The 25,070-nt window shown below is 41.0% G+C and overlaps 1 protein-coding gene across 3 annotated transcripts; it reads right to left on the bottom strand.

Annotated features, from left to right (window-relative positions):
* Positions 1 to 1,020: 1,020 nt before the first annotated feature.
* LOC124120217 (peroxisomal trans-2-enoyl-CoA reductase-like) lies at positions 1,021 to 16,373 on the bottom strand. Of its 3 annotated transcripts, XM_048382150.1 has the most exons (10): positions 16,239 to 16,373; positions 14,976 to 15,115; positions 13,256 to 13,421; positions 11,705 to 11,786; positions 7,002 to 7,098; positions 6,131 to 6,238; positions 5,258 to 5,372; positions 1,809 to 3,928; positions 1,366 to 1,625; positions 1,021 to 1,182 (listed from the first exon to the last, which is right to left on the bottom strand). In XM_048382150.1, exons 1-8 carry the CDS (start codon positions 16,363 to 16,365, stop codon positions 3,843 to 3,845), a joined length of 921 nt encoding a protein of 306 aa, XP_048238107.1. In that variant the 5' UTR covers positions 16,366 to 16,373; the 3' UTR covers positions 1,021 to 1,182; positions 1,366 to 1,625; positions 1,809 to 3,842. The 3 variants fall into 3 exon arrangements, with proteins under 3 accessions (XP_048238107.1, XP_046338939.2, XP_046338941.2); XM_046482983.2 differs by having other exon boundaries at positions 1,021 to 1,625; XM_046482985.2 differs by lacking the exon at positions 16,239 to 16,373 and adding an exon at positions 15,824 to 15,992 and having other exon boundaries at positions 1,021 to 1,625.
* Positions 16,374 to 25,070: the final 8,697 nt, after the last annotated feature.

The raw sequence follows: 25,070 nt of genomic DNA, 5'->3' as shown, positions 1-25,070 counted from the left end.
TAAAAAAATACAAAGGGAATTCCCAGGGGTTTCCCCAGGAATGTGGAAGTAGTCCGTCAGTGTTTACGTCATTTCAAGAACACGGTCTCGTGAAAAACGTATGAACGTCAAATTGTGTCGGTCATACACTTATGAACGTCAATTTCACGGTTGTGAAATGATCACAAAATGACTGCAAAATGTCTCTTTATAATGGAGGCAGATAATGTTATACATTGGTTCATCTCGACGGCGATGGCTTGCTAAGAATTGTAACATATTCATATATATGTATATCCATTGCCTATAATCTATATCTACATGACCTAATGTATATCCATTGCCTATAATCTATATCTACATGTGTATCCATTGCCTTTAATCTATCCGTTTTTCGTTTTTCAAACGTTTATCAGATTTATGCTGAATGTGATGTCCTCAATGACGTGAAGATGAAAGTATCCTCTACGTAGATATTTGTTTTGGGTGTGAGTGAGCTAGGTTTAACGCCGCTTTTAACAATATTCCAGTTATATCACGGCGTGTCAGCTTAATGTGGAGGGGTAAGCCCGAAATGATGCAGGCCTCAGACGTTTACCACTTCGGTAAAACCCACGAGCACGGGTTTGGTGCTGACAAACCAAGAAACATAATCGGGGAGAACCGGGATTCGAACCCACAATCATAGGTTTCTGGCGTGCCCAAGGGACGCAACTCTGCACGGCGAATTGTGGCGCCTTAGACGACTGGGCCATCCATACCCCCGTTTATTTAAGAGGTTCTTGCAATTAGCTGTGATGTATTGATCTGGGTATCGCTGTGTTCAGAGTTCATCTGTTTCTGTACAATTTATTACATTACAAATTACAGACATGTGTAGGTCGTCTTTATTACACATGTTCATTGCTGGACCTCAAATGCACGAGGGCTGGTATGGGTAGCTCGGTACTCGAATGGGTCCTGAGTAGGACCCCGGTACCGACAGGACAACCTGGACCTATGGTTCATCACATACCTAGTCACATAATCAAACACCTTCACTTTGAGACAAAATCATCATTTATTCATTTTAACAACTTGAATAACAATGTCTGTACAGATCAATATGAAACAAAATGAACTCAGTTCATTGACTGAGTTGGGTACTACACCACTCTGACAGAGTTGGGTACTTCTCCGCTCTGACCGAGTTGGGTACTACTCCTCTACGATTGAGTTGGGTTCTTCTCCACTCTGACCGAGTTGGGTACTTCTCCCCTCTGACCGAGTTGGGTACTACACCACTCTGACCGAGTTGGGTACTACTCCCCCCCCGAATGAGTTGGGTACTACTCCACTACGATTGAGTTGGGTACTACTCCCCCCCGAATGAGTTGGGTACTACACCACTACGATTGAGTTGGGTACTACTCCACTACGATTGAGTTGGGTACTACTCCCCTCTGACCGAGTTGGGTACTACTCCACTCTGACCGAGTTGGGTACTACTCCACTATGATTGAGTTGGGTACTACTCCACTACGATTGAGTTGGGTACTACTCCCCTCTGACCGAGTTGGGTACTACTCCACTACGATTGAGTTGGGTACTACTCCACTCTGACAGAGTTGGGTACTTCTCCGCTCTGACCGAGTTGGGTACTACTCCTCTACGATTGAGTTGGGTTCTTCTCCACTCTGACCGAGTTGGGTACTTCTCCCCTCTGACCGAGTTGGGTACTACACCACTCTGACCGAGTTGGGTACTACTCCCCCCCCGAATGAGTTGGGTACTACTCCACTACGATTGAGTTGGGTACTACTCCCCCCCGAATGAGTTTGGTACTACACCACTACGATTGAGTTGGGTACTACTCCACTACGATTGAGTTGGGTACTACTCCCCTCTGACCGAGTTGGGTACTACTCCACTCTGACCGAGTTGGGTACTACTCCACTATGATTGAGTTGGGTACTACTCCACTACGATTGAGTTGGGTACTACTCCCCTCTGACCGAGTTGGGTACTACTCCACTACGATTGAGTTGGGTACTACTCCACTCTGACCGAGTTGGGTACTACTCCACTATGATTGAGTTGGGTACTACTCCCCTCCGACCGAGTTGGGTACTACTCCACTCCGACCGAGTTGGGTACTACACTGATTAGTATATCAGTCAAATACCCCTCACAACATGGGCACACCTTCCTTCATCAGGAATGCACAGGCTGTGTCCCTCCTGGGCCTGGTTACAAACATTCAGCACAAATGTTCCGCCTCCCTTTCATGTGATACACGTGATGTTCCTCTGGGTACATAGAAAAAACACCTGTATAAGGGAGTGAGTTGGTTTAACGCTGCTTTGAACAGTGTTCCAGTTATATGTGTCTCAGCTTTATGTGGAAGGAAATCCCTAAGTGATACAGGTCTTAGATATTTACCACTTTCGTGAAACCCATGAGCATTGGTATGGTGCTGACAAACCTAAAAACATAATCATGGCAAACAGGGATTCGAAGTCATGAGCATAGGATTATGGCATGCCCAGTGGACGGAGATCTGCTCAGAAAATTGTCGCACCTTGGACGACTGTTCCACCCATGCCCCCCAGGACTTGACTTGAACCAGTAAATGAAGTTACTCCATTAGACCTAGGCTGTGATAGTCCAAAGCCTGATACAAGCTTAGGCAATACAAGTTTTTTATATTATGAGAAAACAGAACACACAAAACAAGACTAAGTTTTTGGCACAAATGGATGTCTGAACTGTCAATTTCATTTTTATGTTACGCCTGCCCAATTTACTTGTTTTAAAGAAGAGTCTATATTTTTTTCCCAACAAAAATTACAATTACACTTTGTTTGATTACAAATATTCTTACCTTGTTCGTATTTTACTTCAGTCATAATTTCAAGAGTTCAAATCAAATCTGAAACTTGTGTTTTGTATTTTGCTCCACTTGCATATTGAACAAGTAGATCCGTTAATCATGAAAAGATCAGTCTCACCTTCATAAAAACATACATCATTAGTAGGACTGCTCAGTATTATTGATATACCGGTATACTGATCACGCTTTTCAAATGATACATATTGCAATATTTTGCGTGTTTCTGTATATTGGGTGAAAAAATTAGAACAAGTTTTGATATTAATTATACATTTAAACCTAAAATCTACACATAAAACCTTTTAAAATGATGTTCCCCTTTGAAATTGATTGACAAAATGGCAGAAATGAGGACTTGATAGTTATCTCACATTGTTTTGTTATCTCCCCTGTATCCATGACTACAAAAAGGCAGCTAGAAATGCTAAGAAATATTTACTTCAGTTTGTAGTAAATAGGATCAGAATGGACAATCCTTGTCAATGAGTGTCAAACACTTTAGCTCCTAATATATCCCAATATGTATTGCAATACAATTTTATTTGCAAATATCCCCGTGTTATGGGTTTTCGGACGGTAAAGAAACATTCGTAGTTTTCTTGCTAATGACAAGAACAACCGTAAAACATCTCACTCACTTTATCGTAGAATCAAGCCATCATCTCAGTACTTACAATGTCTGTGTGACCCCACAACCCTCATTTTAGCAGGAGTACTTGCAATAAACATGGCCGTATGAAAACGTTTGATGTCCGAAAACAGTTGATCCGACGATACACAAATCTATGATTCAATAGTGGACATAATTGCATAAAATATATAATATAGCTGCCTGGTTATAAAAAACTCCGCAGAAAGCTTTACCCTAAATCAGTTTAAACATGGAGGTGAAACAGTACCAAACAACCTCCTCTGTGTCTTGAGTCATATGGGCCAACACAGATCAGGTGGTCAGAAACTGGATATTAATTTTCAGAATATGGACCCTATGTTATAACTTGGACTTCGGGGTGTTTTGTGATCCGCTTGTACTATCATCATCATCATCCCAGCGATAAGCAGGAAGTTTCTTGTGCTCTGAAATCGTGAAATTGTAAGCAGGATTTCTTAACATGTCATAGGTTATCAAGTAATGTTCAAATCGTCTTGATTGTTGTTTCATAAAAAATAACTACGCAAAGAGAATTAAAAAAAGGTTCAAAGGTAATATTCCCAGGAACAATTATTAAAAATGCTTGTGTGAATGATTATAGCAATAAGGAGACTCAAGGTTGCTTAATGCATTATAATCAGCATGCTACCATGAATTTGGAAATTACTCGATTCTGATTGGTTAATCAGAGGTTATCAAATCACAACAAAACCCTCTGATTTAAACAGACAACTTGACGGACACGTCTCCATGGAAGATAATATTTATAGAACAGTATTTCTTTTGAAGTTATCATTGGTAGGCTTTTTAAACAGTTATATGTACAATTATAGGTTACAAAATGCAAAGTTGCTGTCACTACAATATTCAAAGGATGTGTGGTCATACATTTTGTCCAGAAATATACGAAGTGAATGTATTTCCAGTTTTGAGGACAACAGCGAGCTTAAATTTTGGCGCTTTTCTATAAATGACTGACACATCCTTTGTGTCATAATGAGCAATGTGCCTACTTCAAGTTTAATTTACGAAGTTGCTATGCTACATGCTTACAATGTCTGTCATATGTCTTAGCGAAATATTACGGTGTAAAATATCTTCTTAAGCATATACACATATGCCTCATAACAGCAAAGTAATGGTAAAAGACGGTTATTTAAATAAGGTTGTCATGGTGATCATGTTGAAAAAAAGATTGGAACCCCTTGAAAAATTAGGAGGTATTAGAGGTGTTCTCCAGTGTAAGAAAGGAAGAGACTCACCTGGTATAGAACAGTACCACTTGGTATAGAACAGACTCACCAGGTATAGAACAGACTCACCTGGTATAGAACAGACTCACCATGTATTCTCTTGGTCATAGAGGGGACCTTGATGGTATTCTACGGGTCATATATGGGACTCACTAAATATTCCACAGGTCATAGAACACTCACCAGGTATTCTCTAGGTCACAGAAGGGAGTCACCATGTATTCTTTGGGTCATAGAGGGTACTTTGATGGTATTGTCCAGGTCATATATGGAACTCACCAAGTATTCTACAGGTCATAGAACAGACTCACCAAGTATTCTCCAGGTCATAGAACAGACTCACCAGGTATTCTGCAGGTCATAAAACAGACTCACCAGGTATTCTCCAGGTCAGAGAACAGACTAACCAGGTATTCTGCAGGTAATATTTATGGTACCCACCAGGTATTCTGATCAGAGAGGGACTTATTGGGTATACTCAAGGTCACAGACCAGACTCACCAGGTATGGTCCAGGTCATAGAGGGGTAGATGCTTGATCCGGCATCCACTTTGAGGGTCTCTCCTGAGATGAAGGATGCGGCTGGAGAAAGCAAGAAACACACAGCCGCAGATACCTGTGGATGGAGACATGGAGACTGTGGAGATCTGCAATCATCTCCAGCCATTATCAAACTATCCTAGCATCTAGGTCCTATACTGGTGCTCTCAACTCCAAGCACCTAAATCCTATACTGGTTCTCGCATCTCCTACAGCATAGAGGTCCTTTACCAGTGCTCACAGCTCCAAGCTTGTAGGTCCTATGCTTACCACCCTGATTGCAACAGAGCAAAATATCTTGAGTGAGTGAGAATTGTTTTACACCGCTTTTAGCAATATTCCAGCAATATCACGGCGGGCTTCACACATTGTACCCATGTCAGGAATAGAACCCGGGTCTTCGGCATGGCGAGCGAACGCTTTAACCACTAGGCTACCCGACCGCCCAAAGATATCTTGATATGTTGCCACATAGATGTGTGTCGCATATCAATATTAAAACAATAATTAAAGTAATGCTCACACAGTGAGTGAGTGAGTGAGTGAGTGAATAAAGTATCACTGTAGGGGACACCAGAAAAGGGCTTCACACATTGTACCCATGTCGGGAATCAAACCCGGGTCTTCGCTTAACCACTAGGCTACCCATGCTACCCGACCACCTCTGATGTTCACACGATATAATCTTTCCTACTGGATAAGCAGCCAGGTCACATGACTAAGAAGCTGTGGCTTTGAGCCTTTATACTTCAATCAATTCAAAAACAGTGAAGAGCCTGCAGTTTGAAACATAATACAACTTGACATATGCCTCCACAGTCTATGTATGTTTACCTCCTCTGTTGTCCCGAGTCGTTTAGCTGGCACCGATGGAATGTTGCGGGAAAAGATATTGGAATCTCCATAGTTGGCGGCAGCAGTCTCCGAGTAGATGGAACTTCCCTGCAAGCATCAGACAATACTGTCCCAAGCTGGTACATGATACACACTGTCCCAAACTGGTACATGATACACACTGTCCAAAGCTGGTACATGATACACACTGTCACAAGCTGGTGCATGATACACACTGTCACAAGCTGGCGCATGATACACACTGTCACAAGCTGGCGCATGATACACACTGTCACAAGCTGGTACATGATACATATTGTCCCAAACTGGTACATGATACATTCTGTCCAAAGCTGGTACATGATACATTCTGTCCCAAACTGGTACATGATACATACTGTCCCAAACTGGTACATGTTACATACTGTCCCAAACTGGTACATGATACATTCTGTCCCAAACTGGTACATGATACATTCTGTCCCAAACTGGTACATGGTGCATTCTGTCCCAAACTGGTACATGATACATTCCGTACCAAACTGGTACATGGTGCATTCCGTCTCAAAGTAGTACATGATACATTCTGTCCCAAACTTGAACTTGGTACAAACTGTCCCAAACTGGTACATTATGCATTCCGTCCCAAACTCGTACATGAAACATACTGTCCCAAATTAGTATGTCATTTATGCATGCATGCAAACAAAAAGCAATGATATTCATGAAGTATGAATATGTTTAAGAATTTGTCTCTTCCATATTGTGCTGATTCTGTTTCCTATCACGGAAGTGATATAGTGAATACAGTAGCCCTATTTCATTGATGTTTTAATGGTACAATACTACTGAGTATGTCAGCTTTACTCACAGGTGCTACAGAGTTGACTCGCACACCGTCCGCCGCCCACTCGATGGCCAGAGACTTGGTGAGATTATCTACAGCTGACCGGGCAGCACCAGTGTGGCTGCAGACAGACATGGACAGTCCTCAACACACTGTAACATCCTCAACACACTTTAAAATCCTAAACACACTGTAACATCCTAAACACTAACATCCTCAACACCTATAACATCCTCAACACACTGTAACATCCTAAACACACTGTAACATCCTCAACACACTGTAACATCCTAAACACTAACATCCCCAACACACTATAACATCCTCAACACACTGTAACATCCTAAACACACTGTAACATCCTATACACACTGTAACATCCTCAACACTAACATCCTAAACATTAACATCCTCAACACACTGTAACATCCTAAACACACTGTAACATCCTCACACTGTAACATCCTCAACACTAACACTAACATCCTAAACATTAACATCCTCAACACACTGTAACATCCTAAACACACTAACATCCTCACACTGTAACATCCTCAACACTAACATCCTCAACATTAACATCCTCAACACATTGTAACATCCTCAACACTAACATCCTCAACATTAACATCCTCAACACACTGTAACATCCTCAACACTAACATCCTCAACATTAACATCCTCAACACACTGTAACATCCTCAACACTAACATCCTCAACACTGTAACATCCTCAACACTAACATCCTCAACACACTGTAACATCCTATACACACTGTAACATCCTCAACACTAACATCCTAAACATTAACATCCTCAACACACTGTAACATCCTAAACACACTGTAACATCCTCACACTGTAACATCCTCAACACTAACACTAACATCCTAAACATTAACATCCTAAACATTAACATCCTCAACACACTGTAACATCCTAAACACACTAACATCCTCACACTGTAACATCCTCAACACTAACATCCTCAACACTAACATCCTAAACACTAACATCCTCAACACACTGTAACATCCTAAACACACTGTAACATCCTCAACACTAACATCCTCAACATTAACATCCTCAACACATTGTAACATCCTCAACACTAACATCCTCAACATTAACATCCTAAACACACTGTAACATCTTAAACACTAACATCCTCAACATTAACATCCTCAACACACTGTAACATCCTAAACACACTGTAACATCCTCACACTGTAACATCCTCAACACTAACACTAACATCCTTAACATTAACATCCTCAACACACTGTAACATCCTAAACACACTGTAACATCCTCACACTGTAACATCCTCAACACTAACATCCTCAACACTAACATCCTCAACACACTGTAACATCCTAAACACTAACATCCTCAACACTAACACCCTCAATACACTGTAACATCCTCAACACTAACATCCTCAACATTAACATCCTCAACACATTGTAACATCCTCAACACTAACATCCTCAACATTAACATCCTAAACACACTGTAACATCCTAAACACTAACATCCTCAACACTAACACCCTCAATACACTGTAACATCCTCAACACTAACATCCTAAACACTAACATCCTCAACACACTGTAACACCCTCAACACACTGTAACATCCTTAACACTAACATCCTCAACACACTATAACATCCTCAACATACTGTAATATCCTCAACACACAGTAACATCCTCAACACACTGTAACATCAACATTGTAACATCCTCAACACACTTTAACATCCTCAACACACTGTAACATCCTCAACACACAGTAACATCCTCAACACTAACATCCTAAACACTAACATCCTCAACACACTGTAACATCCTAAACACACTGTAACATCCTCAACACTAACATCCTAAACACTAACATCCTCAACACACTGTAACATCCTCAACACACTGTAACATCCTTAACACTAACATCCTCAACACACTGTAACACCCTCAACACACTGTAACATCCTCAACACACTGTAACATCCTTAACACTAACATCCTCAACACTAACATCCTCAACACACTGTAACATCCTCAACACACTGTAACATCTTCAACACACTAAAACATCCTCAACACTAACATCCTAAACACTAACATCCTCAACACTAACATCCTAAACACTAACATCCTCAACACACTGTAACATCCTCAACACACTGTAACATCCTCAACACACTGTAACATCAACACTGTAACATCCTCGACACACTTCAACATCCTAAACACACTGTAACATCCTAAACACTAACATCCTCAACACTAACATCCTCAACACACTGTAACATCCTCAACACACTATAACATCCTCAACACAATATAACATCCTCAACACACTGTAACATCCTTAACACTAACATCCTCAACACTAACATCCTCAACACACTGTAACATCCTCAACACACTGTAACATCCTCAACATTAACATCCTAAACACTCATTTCCTCAACACTAACATCCTCAACACTAACATCCTCAACGTACTGTAACATCCTCAACACACTGTAACATCCTCAACACACTGTAACATCAACACTGTAATATCATCGACACACTGTAACATCAACACACTGTAACATCCTAAACATTAACATCAACACACTGTATCATCCTCAAAAAGCTGTAACATCCTCAACACTAACATCAACACACTGTAACATCCTAAACCCACTGTAACATCCTCAACACTAACATCAACACACTGTAACATCTTAAACACTAACATCCTCAACACTAACATCCTCAACACTAACATCCTCAACACTGTAACATCCTCAACACACTGTAACATCCTCAACACACAGTAACATCCTCAACACACTGTTACATCATAAACATCAACATCAACACACTGTAACATCCTCAACACTAACATCAACACACTGTAACATCCTAAACCCACTGTAACATCCTCAACACTAACATCAACACACTGTAACATCCTCAACACACTGTAACATCCTCAACACACTGTAACATCCTCAACACTAACATCCTCAACACACTGTAACATCCTCAAAAAACTGTAACATCATCAACACACTGTAACATCATCAACACACTGTAACATCCTAAACATTAACATCAACACACTGTAAAATCCTCAACACACTGTAACATCCTCAAAAAACTGTAACATCATCAACACACTGTAACATCATCAACACACTGTAACATGCTAAACATTAACATCAACACACTGTAAAATCCTCAACACACTGTAAAATCCTCAACACACTGTAACATCATCAACACACTGTAACATCATCAACACACTGTAACATCAACACACTGTAACATCAACACACTGTAACATCAACACACTGTAACATCCTCAACACACTGTAACACCCTCAATACACTGTAACATCTTCAACACACTGTAACATCTTCAACACACTGTAACATCCTAAACACACTGTAACATCTTCAACGCAATGTAACATCCTCAACACACTGTAACATCAAGAAAACACTGTAACATCCTCAACACTAACATCCACAACACACTGTAACATCCACAACACACTGTAACATCCTCAACACTAACATCCTCAACACTAACATCCTCAACACGTGGTAACATCCTAAACACTGTAACACCTTCAACACACTGTAACATACTCAACACACTGTAACATCCTCAACACACTGTAACATCCTAAACACTGTAACATCCTCAATACTATAACATCCTCAACACATTGTAACATCCTCAACACACTGTAACATCCTCAACACACTGTAACATCAAGAACACACTGTAACATCCTCAACACTAACATTCTCAACACTAACATCCTCAACACTGTAACATCCTCAACACACTGTAACATCCTAAACACACTGTAACATCCTCAACAAAATGTAACATCCTCAACACTGTAACATCCTAAACACACTGTAACATCCTCAACACACTGTAACATCTTCAACACATTGTAACATCCTCAACACACTGTAACATCCTCAACACACCGTAACATCTTCAACACATTGTAACATCCTCAACACACTGTAACATCCTCAACACACCGTAACATCTTCAACACATTGTAACATACTCAACACACTGTAACATCCTCAACACACTGTTACATCCTTAACACTGTAACATCCTCAACACTATAACATCCTCAACACATTGTAACATCCTCAACACACTGTAACATCCTAAACACACTGTAACATCCTCAACAAAATGTAACATGCTCAACATTGAAACATCCTAAACACACTGTAACATCCTCAACAAAATGTAACATCCTCAACACTAACATCCTAAACACACTGTAACATCCTCAACACACTGTAACATCTTCAACACATTGTAACATCCTCAACACACTGTAACATCCTCAACACACCGTAACATCAAGAACACACTGTAACATCCTTAACACTAACATCCTCAACATTGAAACATCCTCAACATTGAAACATCCTCAACACTAACATCCTCCAAACACTGTAACATCCTAAACACACTGTAACATCCTCAACAAAATGTAACATCCTCAACACTGTAACATCCTCAACACACTGTAACATCAACACACGGTGGTGTCATCATAATGGTTTACAAAATGGTAGTTAGGTCAAACCTATGACAGGACATCATACTAATAATGGGGCAAAGCATTGAAGTTTAAAACTTCTGATATTGCCAAACCAACCATGTACTGGTTGTAGCTTGCTCACCTCATTGAGGGGAAACCCTTCCACATGTCAGCGATGATGTTGACGATGATGCCTCCATGCTCCTGCATCCACTGGTTGTAGACTGGTTGTCACAGAAACATTGTTAAAAAGACTTTGTTTTGCAATACCCTGCATGCATTCTAGCGACCTTGACCTTTGATGAAATAAATAAATGACTAAATGGGAAGTACAACAGGTACAGAAGCTACACAAACCCTGTATTTGAGGGATGGAAATATGCTAATCATTTAGTAGGCAGTTGTTAGGAGGACCTACAATATACCAGGCCATGGTAAGGGTGGAGAGAGGAATACAGTGTGATAAGGGGGAGAGGAAGAGGCAGTAAAGCTGGATTGGAAGGGGGGAAGAGGAAGAGGTAGTCACGCTGGATTGGAAGGAGGGGGAGAGGAAGAGGTAGTCAAGCTGGATTGGAAGGAGGGGAGTGAGGGAATCCAGGGGATTGGAAGGAGGGGGAGTCAGGGAGTCAGGGGAGTTGGGAGGAGGATGGGTGACAGAGTCCAGGGGGTTGGAAGGAGGGGGAGTGGGGGAGTCCAGGGGATTGGAAGGAGGGGGAGTGAGGGAGTCCAGGGGGTTGGAAGGAGGGGGAGTGGGGGAATCCAGGGGATTGGAAGGAGGGGGAGTGAGGAAGTCCAGGGGGTTGGAAGGAGGGGGAGTGGGGGAGTCCAGGGGATTGGAAGGAGGGGGAGTGAGGGAGTCCAGGGGGTTGGAAGGAGGGGGAGTGGGGGAGTCCAGCGGATTGGAAGGAGGGGGAGTTGGGAGGAGGGGGAGTGAGGGAGTCCAGGGGATTGGAAGGAGGGGGAGTGAGGGAGTCCAGGGGATTGGAAGAAGGGGGAGTTTGGAGGAGGGGGTGTGGGGGAGTCAAGGTGGTTGGAAGGAGGGGGAGTGAGGGAGTCCAGGGGATTGGAAGGAGGGGGAGTCAAGGGAGTTGGGAGGAGGGGGAGTGAGGGAGTCAAGGGGGCAGGGAGTAGGGGGAGTGAGGGAGTCAAGGGGGCAGGGAGGAGGGGGAGTGAGGGGGGCAGGGAGGAGGGGGAGAGAGGGAGTTAAGGGGGGAGGGAGTAGGGGGAGTGAGGGAATCAAGGGGGGCAGGGAGTAGGGGGAGTGAGGGAGTCAAGGGGGGCAGGGAGTAGGGGGAGTGAGGGAGTCAAGGGGGGCAGGGAGTAGGGGAGTGAGGGAGTTATGGGGGCAGGGAGGAGGGGGAGAGAGGGAGTCAAGGGGATTGGAAGGAGGGGGAGTGAGGGAGTCAAAGGGGGCAGTTAGGAGGGGGAGTGAGGGAGTCCAGGGGATTGTCAAAGAAGAGGTGTAAGCTGCAAGACAGAGCAATACAAACGTAGAATAATGACTGGCCGAGTTATACATGACTTAACTGGTTATCAGATTTATCAGAAACTATGTTAAACTTCTTAAGCATTCATTCCTCTTCAACTGATTTCAGTGAAATACAAGCAAAGAATTTTACTGAAAATTGCTGCAGATCTGGGGCAAAATATCCGCCTCTGAGTATATAATTGATAGGTCCTTGATGACATGTACCTTCTCGGCAGCAGAGGAATGTACCGGTGAGGTTGGTCTCCACCACGGCGTTCCAGCCCTTCAGAGAGATGTTAGCTGCGGCACTGGGGAACTGCCCTCCTCCATTGTTCACAAGAAAGTCGATCTTCCCATACGTGGACAGTGTTTCAGACATCAGGTTCTTCACCTGAAACCATGCTCACACAGTTCAGATAATTTGTCTAAGGCCAGGCATTTTCATTTCTTCTATAACATAATATTTTGACGATAAAACAAAATACATAAATAAAACTCCTTCTTAAAAACAAAGCAGAATAACATGATGATAAAGAAAGTAGTTCTTTTTAGTTCTTGTTTTTTCCACTTTTTTATTTGTTAGTATATTCTTATCTAGATGCAAAACAAAAGAAATGTCGTCAGGGTTGATATGAGATAAACTGGGAGAAAACATTCCTTTTCTTTCTTTAAATTCTTTTAATCACCTCTTCCTCACATACTTTTATGGAATAATTGTACCTCTAATACTGCTCTGGGGTTTTCATTTTTTGAAAACCTAGTAGCAAAACAAATTATCTTAAGTTTCCGTAACACTTTCAGCGGTAGAAACTAACAGTTTTAGTCCACTAGTCCTTATAATGATAACATATAGCAAAACCCTTAAATTTCTACTAGTCCTTATGAGACCTCAACTATTGGGCAGTTTGGCAAGGACTACAGGACTAGTGCCAATTTCTACCGCGGCACTTTATTAATTTTCAGGTTTTCAGATTCAACAGACTGGAACCAAAGGCCACAATCAAACAAAATATATACAATATTCCAGTTGTATTGTCATTTACCAGACTCACATCAGCAGATACATAGATACAGCCACAAAACTAAAACAAAATGAAATTCAACTTTCAAAATAATAATTTATCAGTTGCATTGTTTGTTATCTCTGCCAGCTGCCGATCTCTTACAAAGAGAACAGAGCCTTCTTAGACAACTCCATGCCAAATGATATTTTAAGATATTAAGCAACACAACTTTATTCTAAATTATATTTAGACCTACCTATGCTACTGAGGAGCCAAAAACCAGTAAACAACACAAGAAATAATGTCACAGTGCCCCATCTTGCTGTCGGGTTTGTAACAATGTAACACTTGGGAGGAAATTCCACTAATTCTGACAACAGTGTAAAGGTATATACCTTGGATTCCAAAATAATTTTTTTTATTTTTTTCAAAATTGCAAATTTTTTAATGTCCTTATTTTCTCAAATTCCAAGGAATTTAAAATTGCATTAAATACAATAAGGTAAAACTAAGCATTAGGGCCTATTCCTCTGAGTGAGTTTGTTGTCAGTCATCCCTACAAAGCACAAGCGATAGTTATTAACTGTACTATCATAAATCTGGAAATTTGTTATTCCAATTTTGGAAGTTTTACTGACATTTGATGCATGTAAAACATTTGCTGCAGACTTGTGGTATAATAATAATAAATGGGGCGGTCGGATAGCCCAGTGGTTAAAGCGTTCGCTCGTCACGCCGAAGACCCGGGTTCGATTCCCGACATGGGTACAATGTGTGAAGCCCATTTCTGGTGTCCCCCGCCGTGATATTGCTGGAATATTGCTAAAAGCGGCGTAAAACCATACTCACTCACTCAACCTCTGAGCAGGCCAAGATAAACCCCTGAGTGCTTTCATTTCTCACAAAAAACAACAATGTGTCAACAAGCTCCTGCTCCTGACCTGCTCCTCTTTTCGAATGTTGCACTGTACGTGATGTAGTTGTGCAGGTCCACGGCCCTGTCTGTCGATCTGCTTACACATTTCCACGGAGGCCTTCTCCAGCTGCTCAGTCTTGCGAGATGCGATCATTACCTTGCATCCTTCATAACAAAGCAAAATGGGAATGCATCATCTTACATGCATCAAATTTTCCTTCAGTATGCACTCACACATGCACTGTGATAAGGTTATTTTTATAGAATTCAAATTGAATTTGTGATAATTTGAAAAATTGGAACAGGAATTAACAGTTTCCTTCAGTATGCACTCACACATGCACTGTGATAAGTTTTTTTTATAGAATTCAAATTGAATTTGTGATAATTTAAAAAATTTGAACAGGAATTAAAAGATTATCAACTTAAAATTTCATACAAAATAAGAGAAATTAAAATAAAAAAATCACTGTATGTTGCATTACAAAATGGAGAAAACTGTGACAAAAGAAAGTTCAGATTCTATCAAAAATTGAGTGCCCACAATGGCTACATGATAGCCTTGGTTTGGGATCCGATGTTTTTTTGTTTGTTTGTTTGTTTGTAGTTTAATAACAAACTAAGCAATTTTCCAACTATATATATATGATGGTGTTCTGTAAATAAACAAGTCTGGACCAGACACTCTTGTGACTGCATTATAATTTATGAGCATCAATCTACATAATTCGGATAGATCTTCTGTGAAATGCATCAACCAAGTCAGCAAGCCCGGCCAACTGATCAGTCGGCTCTTACGACATGGGTTGCTGAAGATCAATTCTAACCCAGATCGTCAATAGGGTCAGAGTCCATTTAAAACCTAGAGCCTACCACGCTAGCCTTAGGACACACTACTGGGGACTGGAAAGACGAAACATGTTGTCCAAAGGACATGACACAGGCCCGACCACAGGTGAGATGCCGACAAATCACGACCATAATGACTGGGAGGTATCCCGGATTGGACCTGTGATATGCCTGCTGGCAAGTCTAAGGGACATAACTCTGCATAGTGATTTGCGTCAAGATGACTGGGCAATATTTGCATTAAAAGTGTGTACATATGTTCTGTAAAGGGCCTGGTTCGATAACCAAGTTACACCATTTATTTAATTATACGTCATCCACCAAACTACATCTGATGCAGGTATGCTGTGGATTTCCAGTGGATGTCTCCGACCGGTTTTATCAGGGTTGCTGAGGTTTCCCTCAATGTCTTGCACTGACACGCTTTCCCTCTACAAACCTAGATACAGAAGCTCCAGGGCTATCGCCTTTCCTATTCCTGTTCCTCCTCCTGTTACTATAGCAACTCTGTCTTTGAAAAGACCGGCTCTAAAAACACTAGCGACTTTTGAACTTGGCACCACCATTTTGACCAAAGATGTGTCATGTGATAGGGGAGAAACAATTTTTCATTGGATGTAAGGGACCGATCATTGAAAATATTTTACTGGTTACAATGAGTGGTTTTGGTGATTGACGTCCGCAACTTGGACGTTGTAAGCCGACTTTATTATATTTGAATGTAAACAAATTGATATCCGCTTAAAATTTACTTCTTCCACATGATTTTGATAAATAATTATATGCATTATCATACACTTAGGTTAGGGTGCTGATCTCATCCGCTGAGAATACACAGCTAATGTTATTTCTATACAACTTCTATCCAGATAAACTTAGAAATTATACGTATTTTAAATGATCTTTACTGGAATGTATGCAAATTGTTCTCAATAGTCATACTCAAAACCTCATATCAATTATAAAAAAATATGCTAGCCAGAATGATATAATATTACATAGATAAAATAATATTATAAATGTTTTTTTCTGTCATTTGCACGGAATTAATTATTTTTCTACAGATGACTCTTTTATCTATCGTCTGAAAACAGAAATTTCGAGATAACTAGAAACTAGAAAGTCAACAATGCTAAAACAGCTATACGAATATTTTAACAATACGAGAGACCTGTGAAGATCCTGGGTATAGAATCTGTCTTCAGCCATCCTTGCTTACCATAAAAGGCGACCATACTTGTGGTAAGAGGATAACTAATACTAGTTCGAGAAAATCTCCATGCTTACCATATCCTTCTGATGTGATTCTGATGAACATATGAAACGTTTACTTCATAAGAGAGAGAGAGAGAGAGAGAGAGAGAGAGAGAGAGAGAGAGAGAGAGAGAGAGAGAGAGAGAGAGCTTGTCCGGACAAATGCTGGTTGTATAGTGCTAGCCCACTGAGATACCATGCCGCAGTTTAACAAGGATACCCCACTCCGCCACAGGTATACTGACTCCGAGTCCACCAGCCCGTGCAAGGATACCATATCTTAACGTATAATGGTATGATGCGTCCGGGGATCTGTAGCAGAATGTTAATATCGTGAATTTTAACTTACGTATTTTAAACTAAGGTAAACAAAATTAAGTACGGGTGCGGCTGCAGCTCCATAAACGAACCCAAGCACACTCTACTAATCCCTAGGTAAAGTCATTAAGTATTTTGTGATGTGGTCCAGCCGAGGCTTGGCCATCTTCCCAAGGCAAGTGAGTTACCTGACTATAAAAGTCCAGTTTCCACCCTTGCCGAACAAGGCGGGAATTCCGTGGCTCGATCGTAGCGCCACTAGTGGCTATTACGAGTTATGCCCCTTCTATGCCTCTCCTATGGACCAATCAGATTCAACCTCTCGTATCACTTGCATTTGCTTCAAACAAAATGGTGGCGCCCAGTCAAGATCTACATTGTGATAAAACGAGCCTTACATCGCGAAGTGCATCAAATCACGTGAGCGTCTTGATTAAAAACATGAAAAGATTTTGAATATTTGTTGACAACAATTTGGCGGTGCAAATGCATTGAAAATCCTGCAATCGACCGAAAATTGCATGACAGTTTAAGATTTCGATTTCGTTGCGCGATTTTGATTGGACTATGCATAGACTCGTTAGTCCAGCCAAAATTAACTCCATAATACCAGTCTAGTTCGGCAAGGATGGAAACTGGACTTTTATAATCAGTTAACTCTCCTGCCTCGGGAAGATGAGGCTTGGCCACTGATTGCCTTTTCTATTGTTTCTGTAGCATGTGACCAGATTTTTAGCTTTAAACACTTCGACATTAATGTTCTTTACAGCACTGATTGTGATAAGTTAATTTAAATTTCTTTAGGATTATATTTTAATATTTATCATAAGGAGGTTAGGGTCTGATATTTTAGTCTTAGTAAATCACCAATATACTCTTTATCATTTCAATTGCATGTCTGCTACAGAGTATACTTTGCAGTATCATCCACATGATATGCAATGTTGTACAATGTCATGATACATTAGTATGTATTGTGATTAGAAATGATTTGAGTAGCCAATTAGACTAATGTAATTAAAGGTAAGTCTGCAAAGTACATGATTTTGTTAACAAGATGATATACCGAAAACATATTCACTTTTTAGTCTGAGTAAATTAATGTCCATATCACACAGCAAAACAGCAACCCTTTTTGTGAACAGAGAACGTGCGCTATTGACCGAGAACGTCTGCGAGAGGCACACAGCAGCTCGCGTGTTTTCTCAGCAGTCCGTCATCCCGCTCGTATAACAAAATCCCGTCGCCAATCCCGGTCCGAATCCCACTACAGAGATCCTGATCGCCTAGCGAGTGTTGCGCGAACCGGCGCGCACCACGCCATCGTAATTTCGGATCCGCGAAGCCTGAAACTTCAGTCTGCTTTTATTCGGATCTGTGGCGGCGCCGGCGTACTGTGCTCACATTGTGAGGACCCGCGAAGCTATTTCCTTATTATTTTCCGTGTACTACTTTTCTGCGGAGCTTCGCCTGCATTTGAGGTACATATTTTACGGATTTGATGAAAGTAGTTGTGAAAATGTGTAAGATCGGGACATAGTACCTTCTTGCACGCGCTAAGCAGCTGGGAAGAGGCAATCATGCTTTGAGGGACCATTATTCGGATTTTATGCTCGCTTGATGCAAATTCTTGCCGTGTAAAGCGTCGTACGTCTAATTTCGGATCCATCTGAGTGATGTGTATATTCCTTGGAGCTTCGGATCCTAAAGAGGCATGTCCCCGTAGGACCAACTCAATCTGTCCGTATGTGAATTAGCGGCTATCTTTGCACGCGCCGTGTTGTGGAGGGAGCAGCGCAGCCCTGTACGCGTCAGTTGTGAATTCGGATCTCTCAAACTATTGCTAAATGGGTATGGGGGGACTTTTTTCTACAGGTGATTTTTTTACGTATGTGAAAAAACAAAAACAACATTTGTTTGATATATTAAAATGAATGAAGTAAGTTTACGTATATTTTTTCACATTTAGAAAGCAGTACCAAAAAAACCACTACACACAACAACAACAGCATCCCCCCCCCCCCACCACCACCACCCTCACACACACGCCCCAACACACACCCCTCAAAACACACACACGCTGAGCCTGACCCATACAGAATAATGTGTGCATAAACACTGATTTTTAGTGTGGTATGAAAAAAACAACATGCCGGGCACAAATCTATTGTACGCATTCAAAATAAGACAACAATTAAATGTGTACTGGGTTGCATGGGTTAAAAAAATCCGAGAGATCGCTCACACTGACTACAATCTGAATATACTCAGATGCTCGCTCACACTGAGCGCTTGCGTCTCACCTCGCCATCGAGGGCGATGATGTTTACGCGTACATACTACTATGTACATACAAAAGCGTATAATCTCTCTCGATCTTTCTCTCTCTCTCTCACTCTACATACGTACCAGCAGTTTTCGGAACACCACCATATTTGACGCGGTGATCCGATCCGAGTTTTTGACGTAGACATTTGGACATTATTTGCTGTGCCAGGTTTTGAAATATGTGTATTTCGCGGATCCTTTCGGATCTGCAAGCATAACCGCGTCTTCACGTTCGAGCGACGTCCACGCCGCGCACTCGATAATGTTACTTCGGATTCGCAAGCGTGTGCCGCGGCAATGTTTCAGATAGTTACTGTGTATTTGTGAAGCATGTCAAAACCGTCAGCCGCTCGCACCCTCATCACACGAAACAGGATTGGCCGGATTACGACGAAATATTCGGATCCTTCCCACGTTCCTCGGAAACATTGCAATTTCGGATTCCTAGGAGCGACCGTTGACTGCTTCCTGCTTATTGGATGGACGTTTACAAAATCCAAGCTTAAGCGTTCTCGTAAAGGGACTGCACGATACACCTGATTATTGATTGTTACACTAGTTCCTTGGCAAGACCTTTTTAAAAAAAATCATTTTAAAATAACAGGAAGACGTCAGCGTGGTTATATCACGTCGTAGCTAGTTCAGGATCAGCTTGGCGCGGGTTCGAAGCCCGGAATCGCACGACCGATGATGATCATTTGGTGGTAGAGCAGATGGAGTTGCCTCACCTTAGATCGCTGGACCCTTGATTAATTAGATATTACTTGCCATGAAACCTGTAGATTGATTAAAAATAATATAATCAAACAGCATGAGAACAGTTTGTAGCAGTTTAGTGCGTGTCTTTTACGAGTCAACAAACACATTACGGGGTTGAGGTCTTTATTGCAGATGCCAAAGATCAAGGATCTAAGATATCAGACACCCTGAAACACATAATTACATAATAAATAATAAGGAAACATTATCATTAATGCTAGATACATAGCATAGGCTTATTACAAGTATGTATTACATATATCACTCATCCATTAGACCACTAGATAGACTGTACGCTAAACGATTATAATAGAATATATGCAGTAATATACATGCACCACAATACCGACATACAAGGGAGATAACTCCTTGACTTTCATTTGCCTATAATATATACACAATAACGCTTACACATTCTGTATAAACATATACAATACTTTAAGACAGAAATGAATGATATTATATTGTATTAATTATATTAAATGTGGTCATCACAATTAGATTACATATTAAGTCTTAGACAAATATAAATAATACAATGCATACCCTGTGGATGATACAAGTGTGGGTATCCCAACTGCCACACGTATGGCAACACCATAGATGATCTGAATAAATAATACACTATTTAACATTAAGTAATACACACATTTTATTTACAATGATTTACAATATCTACATGTATCACCTCTGAATCTGTACACTATAAAGCTTTCTTGAAAACATTCTTGAAGTAAAACACTTTCACGCATATTTAATTGAAGTGATAGAATATATTTTAGTGATGAAGTATGGTTGTTTAGCTTATCTTATGCAGATTTGAATAATTAGACATAATCAACATTTTTTATTAGATTACATAGATTTAGTTTACTTAATATAACACTTTAAACATACTGTATTACTTCAATACAACACAAGACAGAGATTATAACGATTTAACTCACCTAATTTAAGATAATGTCTTTATGCTTTGCTGGTCTGAGCAGTTCTGTCAGTTCATGTACTGAGAGAGTATGCAGTGTAATCAAAGCATGCAGTTTAACAATAGGTGTTAGCTTGGCCAATCAGCAAATGAAGCTTCTGGCCATGGGGCAGTTAGTAGGCAAAACAGGTTAGATACACTTTGTTTACAGCTGACTGAAACTGACAACTAGTTATATATAATAGATATACGTAAAAACCTAAAATGAAATTAAAACAAATATATACCCCCAAAAATACATCGGCCACAATGAGTATCTCTGTAATTCTAGATTATTTTGCTCTACGTTGAGCAAGCTAATAATAAAAAATACCATAAAGTAACCAAGTAATCTATCAACAGCGCTCTGCATATTTGCATTATCTTCAATAATCTCCTACCCGGTACTTTTACCTGTAAATACATTTTCTTCCTGCGGGGCAAGGCTGAAGTACAAGTGGAAAAAAATGGGGAAATGATTTGAATTTATGCGTAAGAGATATCGTGAATTTAGATTTTTTGTCAAACAAATTCCATTAACAACAACATGACGTATCTGCGTTTGGCATATACGTCTCATTTTCCCATGTTATTTCATCTTCCCGAAGCAAGAGAGTCAACTGACTATAAAAGTCCAGTTTCCACCCTTGCCGAACTAGGCTGGTATTATGGAGTTACATTTTCTCTACAAAACATCAGCGTATTTCGCCAAAAATGTTGATGAAGTTACTTATTTCCTTAATGTTACCAAACAGTGTTTTCTGGTTGGATAACATCGGCCAAACGCACCGTGTGGTGATTTATTGAAATTCAAACCGGATTTTTGTTGAAATTGTCACGAAATAACTGGAGTGAGTGAGTATGGTTTTACGCCGCTTTTAGCAATATTCCAGCAATATCAAGGCGGGGGACACCAGAAATGGGCTTCACACATTGTACCCATGTCGGGAATCGAACCCGGGTCTTCGGCGTGACGAGCGAACGCTTCAACCACTAGGCTACCCGACCGCCCCGAAATAACTGGAAATAAAACTTCGGGGAAAGAGAGGGTTGGGCTGCAGGTGTAAAAGGTGACCTTCTTTCGATAAGCTGTCTAGTGTTGTCGATATGCCACCGTCAGACACTGCAACTCGAAATAACGCAATCGGGTGTTTGGAGGCTTGAGAGTTTCAGTCGTCATTGTAATAGCCATAGACTAAAATCTAGTCTCTGAAATGAACATATCGTACATAAAAAAACAGTTGTTTAGTTATCTTAATAAAAATATTAAAACAGCCTGATACTGCAGTGATCTAGACTTGCCAAACATTATAGACTTGCATGGGCTGTATTTGATATATATTTGTATCAGGGTCTGTAAGACAGACTATAACAGCCACCCCACATTCCGGTTCGTAAACAACATGGATTTCATCGTGCAGATTTCGGTCGACTGCACGGTTTGCAAAACAGGTGTACCATCAACTGGGCGTCGACATATATTTTGCAAATTCTTTCGTGCTTTTAATCAAAGTTCTCACGTGATTTGATGCACTTCGCGATGTAAGACTCGTTTTATCACAATGTAGATCTTGATTATCGATCAGATCGTCTTGACTGGGCGCCGCCTTTTTGTTTGAAGCAAATGCAAGTGATACGAGAGGTTGAATCTGATTAGTCCATAGGCGAGGCATAGAAGGGGCATAACTCATATTAGCCACTAGTGGCGCTACGATCGAGCCACGGAATTCCCGCCTTGTTCGGCAAGGGTGGAAACTGGACTTTTATAGTCAGTTAACTCACTTGCCTTGGGAAGATGATGTTATTTATGAGAGTGCCAACACCGTCCTCCCCTGAATCCCGAATACCATCTGATTGCTCACCCCGAATTGTATTTAACACTATTGAGAAATGTATGCTATTTGAAGTTTAATAGCTGAAAAAATAGCGAAAAAATAAAATATTATAACGGAAAGTTTAAGTACACCATTACTTTGTTTTACATGATGAATCTGCATACCAAATACGATATTTTCTGCGTTCCTCGTACCACTACCGTGCCCAGAATACCGTTTCCATAGACCCCCGAATCCCACTTGTTAAAAGGTGGTTGGCAGCTTCATCTATGGCACTGACTCAAAATCTTCACGAGAACGTTAAAAGACAAAACTAAAAAGCATATTATTAACTCTATGCATACGTATATACAATTATATAATACGCCGTATGTATGTTGATGCTGGCCAATAGATGGAGGGGTTGAGTAAACTTCTCCTTGTGAAACTCTGTTGATAAAAACAAAATCCGAACCCACCCCAACCCCTACGTGCCTGGTGTTTGGAACAACAAGAGGTGTGATACGTTGTTGGTGAAAAGTGGCGAGTAAAGCGTCCCTAAAATCCTCTAAATAGCCTGGGGATGCAAGAGTCGCCGGTGAGGTATGTTACAGTCATCGATCACATGTGTGGTTTCAATCCCAAGCAGGAATAATCGTATTGTCAAAATGATTAAAGAAATTGGCTTTAATAGCTGACAATGATTTCAGATTTATTGCCAATATTACAAAAGTTCAGACAGCACTGTGCAAACATCACAAGGACAGGCTGGGCATGTTGTACCAATGAAGAGATTTGAACGTGATTCTCGGTTATGTCGAGCGAACGCATTAACCACACTGAAATGAAGTGTAACCATGTGATGAAATAATAACCTTATTTTTTACATTTTCCAGAGACGCACACAACTGTGTGTACACCAATCCAGAGACGTACACAACTGTGTGTACACTAATCCAGAGACGTACACAACTGTGTGTACATAAATCCAGAGACGTACACAACTGTGTGTACATAAATCCAGAGACGTACACAACTGTGTGTACACTAATCCAGAGACGTAGACAGCTGCGTGTACACTAATCCAGAGACGTACACAGATGCGTGTACACTGATCCAGAGACGCACACAAGTGTGTGTAAACTAATCCAGAGATGCACACAGCTGTGTGTACACTAGTCCAGAGACGCACACAACGGTGTGTCCACTGATCCAGAGACGTACACAACTGTGTGTACACTTATCAAGGGACGTACAAAACTGTGTGAACACTAATCCAGAGACGTACACAAAGGTGTGTATACTAATCCAGAGACGTACACAACTGTGTGTACACTAATCCAGAGACGTAGACAGCTGCGTGTACACTAATCCAGAGACGTACACAGATGCGTGTACACTGATCCAGAGACGCACACAAGTGTGTGTAAACTAATCCAGAGATGCACACAGCTGTGTGTACACTAGTCCAGAGACGCACACAACGGTGTGTCCACTGATCCAGAGACGTACACAACTGTGTGTACACTTATCAAGGGACGTACAAAACTGTGTGAACACTAATCCAGAGACGTACACAAAGGTGTGTATACTAATCCAGAGACGTACACAACTGTGTGTACACTAGTCCAGAGACGCACACATCTGTGTGTATACTAATCTTGAGTCGTACACAACTGTGTGTACACTAGTCCAGAGGCGTACATAACTGTGTGTACACTAGTCCAGAGACGCACACAACTGTGTGTACACTAATCAAGAGACGTACACAACTATGTGTACACTAATCCAGAGACGTACACAAGTGTGTGTACACTAATCCAGAGACGAACCC

This window comes from Haliotis rufescens, unplaced genomic scaffold (genome assembly GCF_023055435.1).
Source record: "Haliotis rufescens isolate VD_foot unplaced genomic scaffold, xgHalRufe1.0.p SCAF_4, whole genome shotgun sequence".
NCBI lineage: Eukaryota > Metazoa > Mollusca > Gastropoda > Lepetellida > Haliotidae > Haliotis > Haliotis rufescens.
The sequence above is the reverse complement of the archived record's forward strand: the minus strand, read 5'-3'. Positions and strand labels throughout refer to the sequence as shown.

Bases quoted from the DNA above. Each gene is read 5' to 3' on its own strand.
- LOC124120217 (XM_046482983.2), bottom strand. From the start codon at position 16,365: ATGGTGGTGCCAAGTTCAAAAGTCGCTAGTGTTTTTAGAGCCGGTCTT. The intron at 11,787-13,255 runs GTACATGTCATC...TGTGACAACCAG, and splicing joins ATTCCTCTGCTGCCGAGAAG to TCTACAACCAGTGGATGCAG. The intron at 6,239-7,001 runs GTGAGTAAAGCT...TGATGCTTGCAG, and splicing joins GAGTCAACTCTGTAGCACCT to GGAAGTTCCATCTACTCGGA.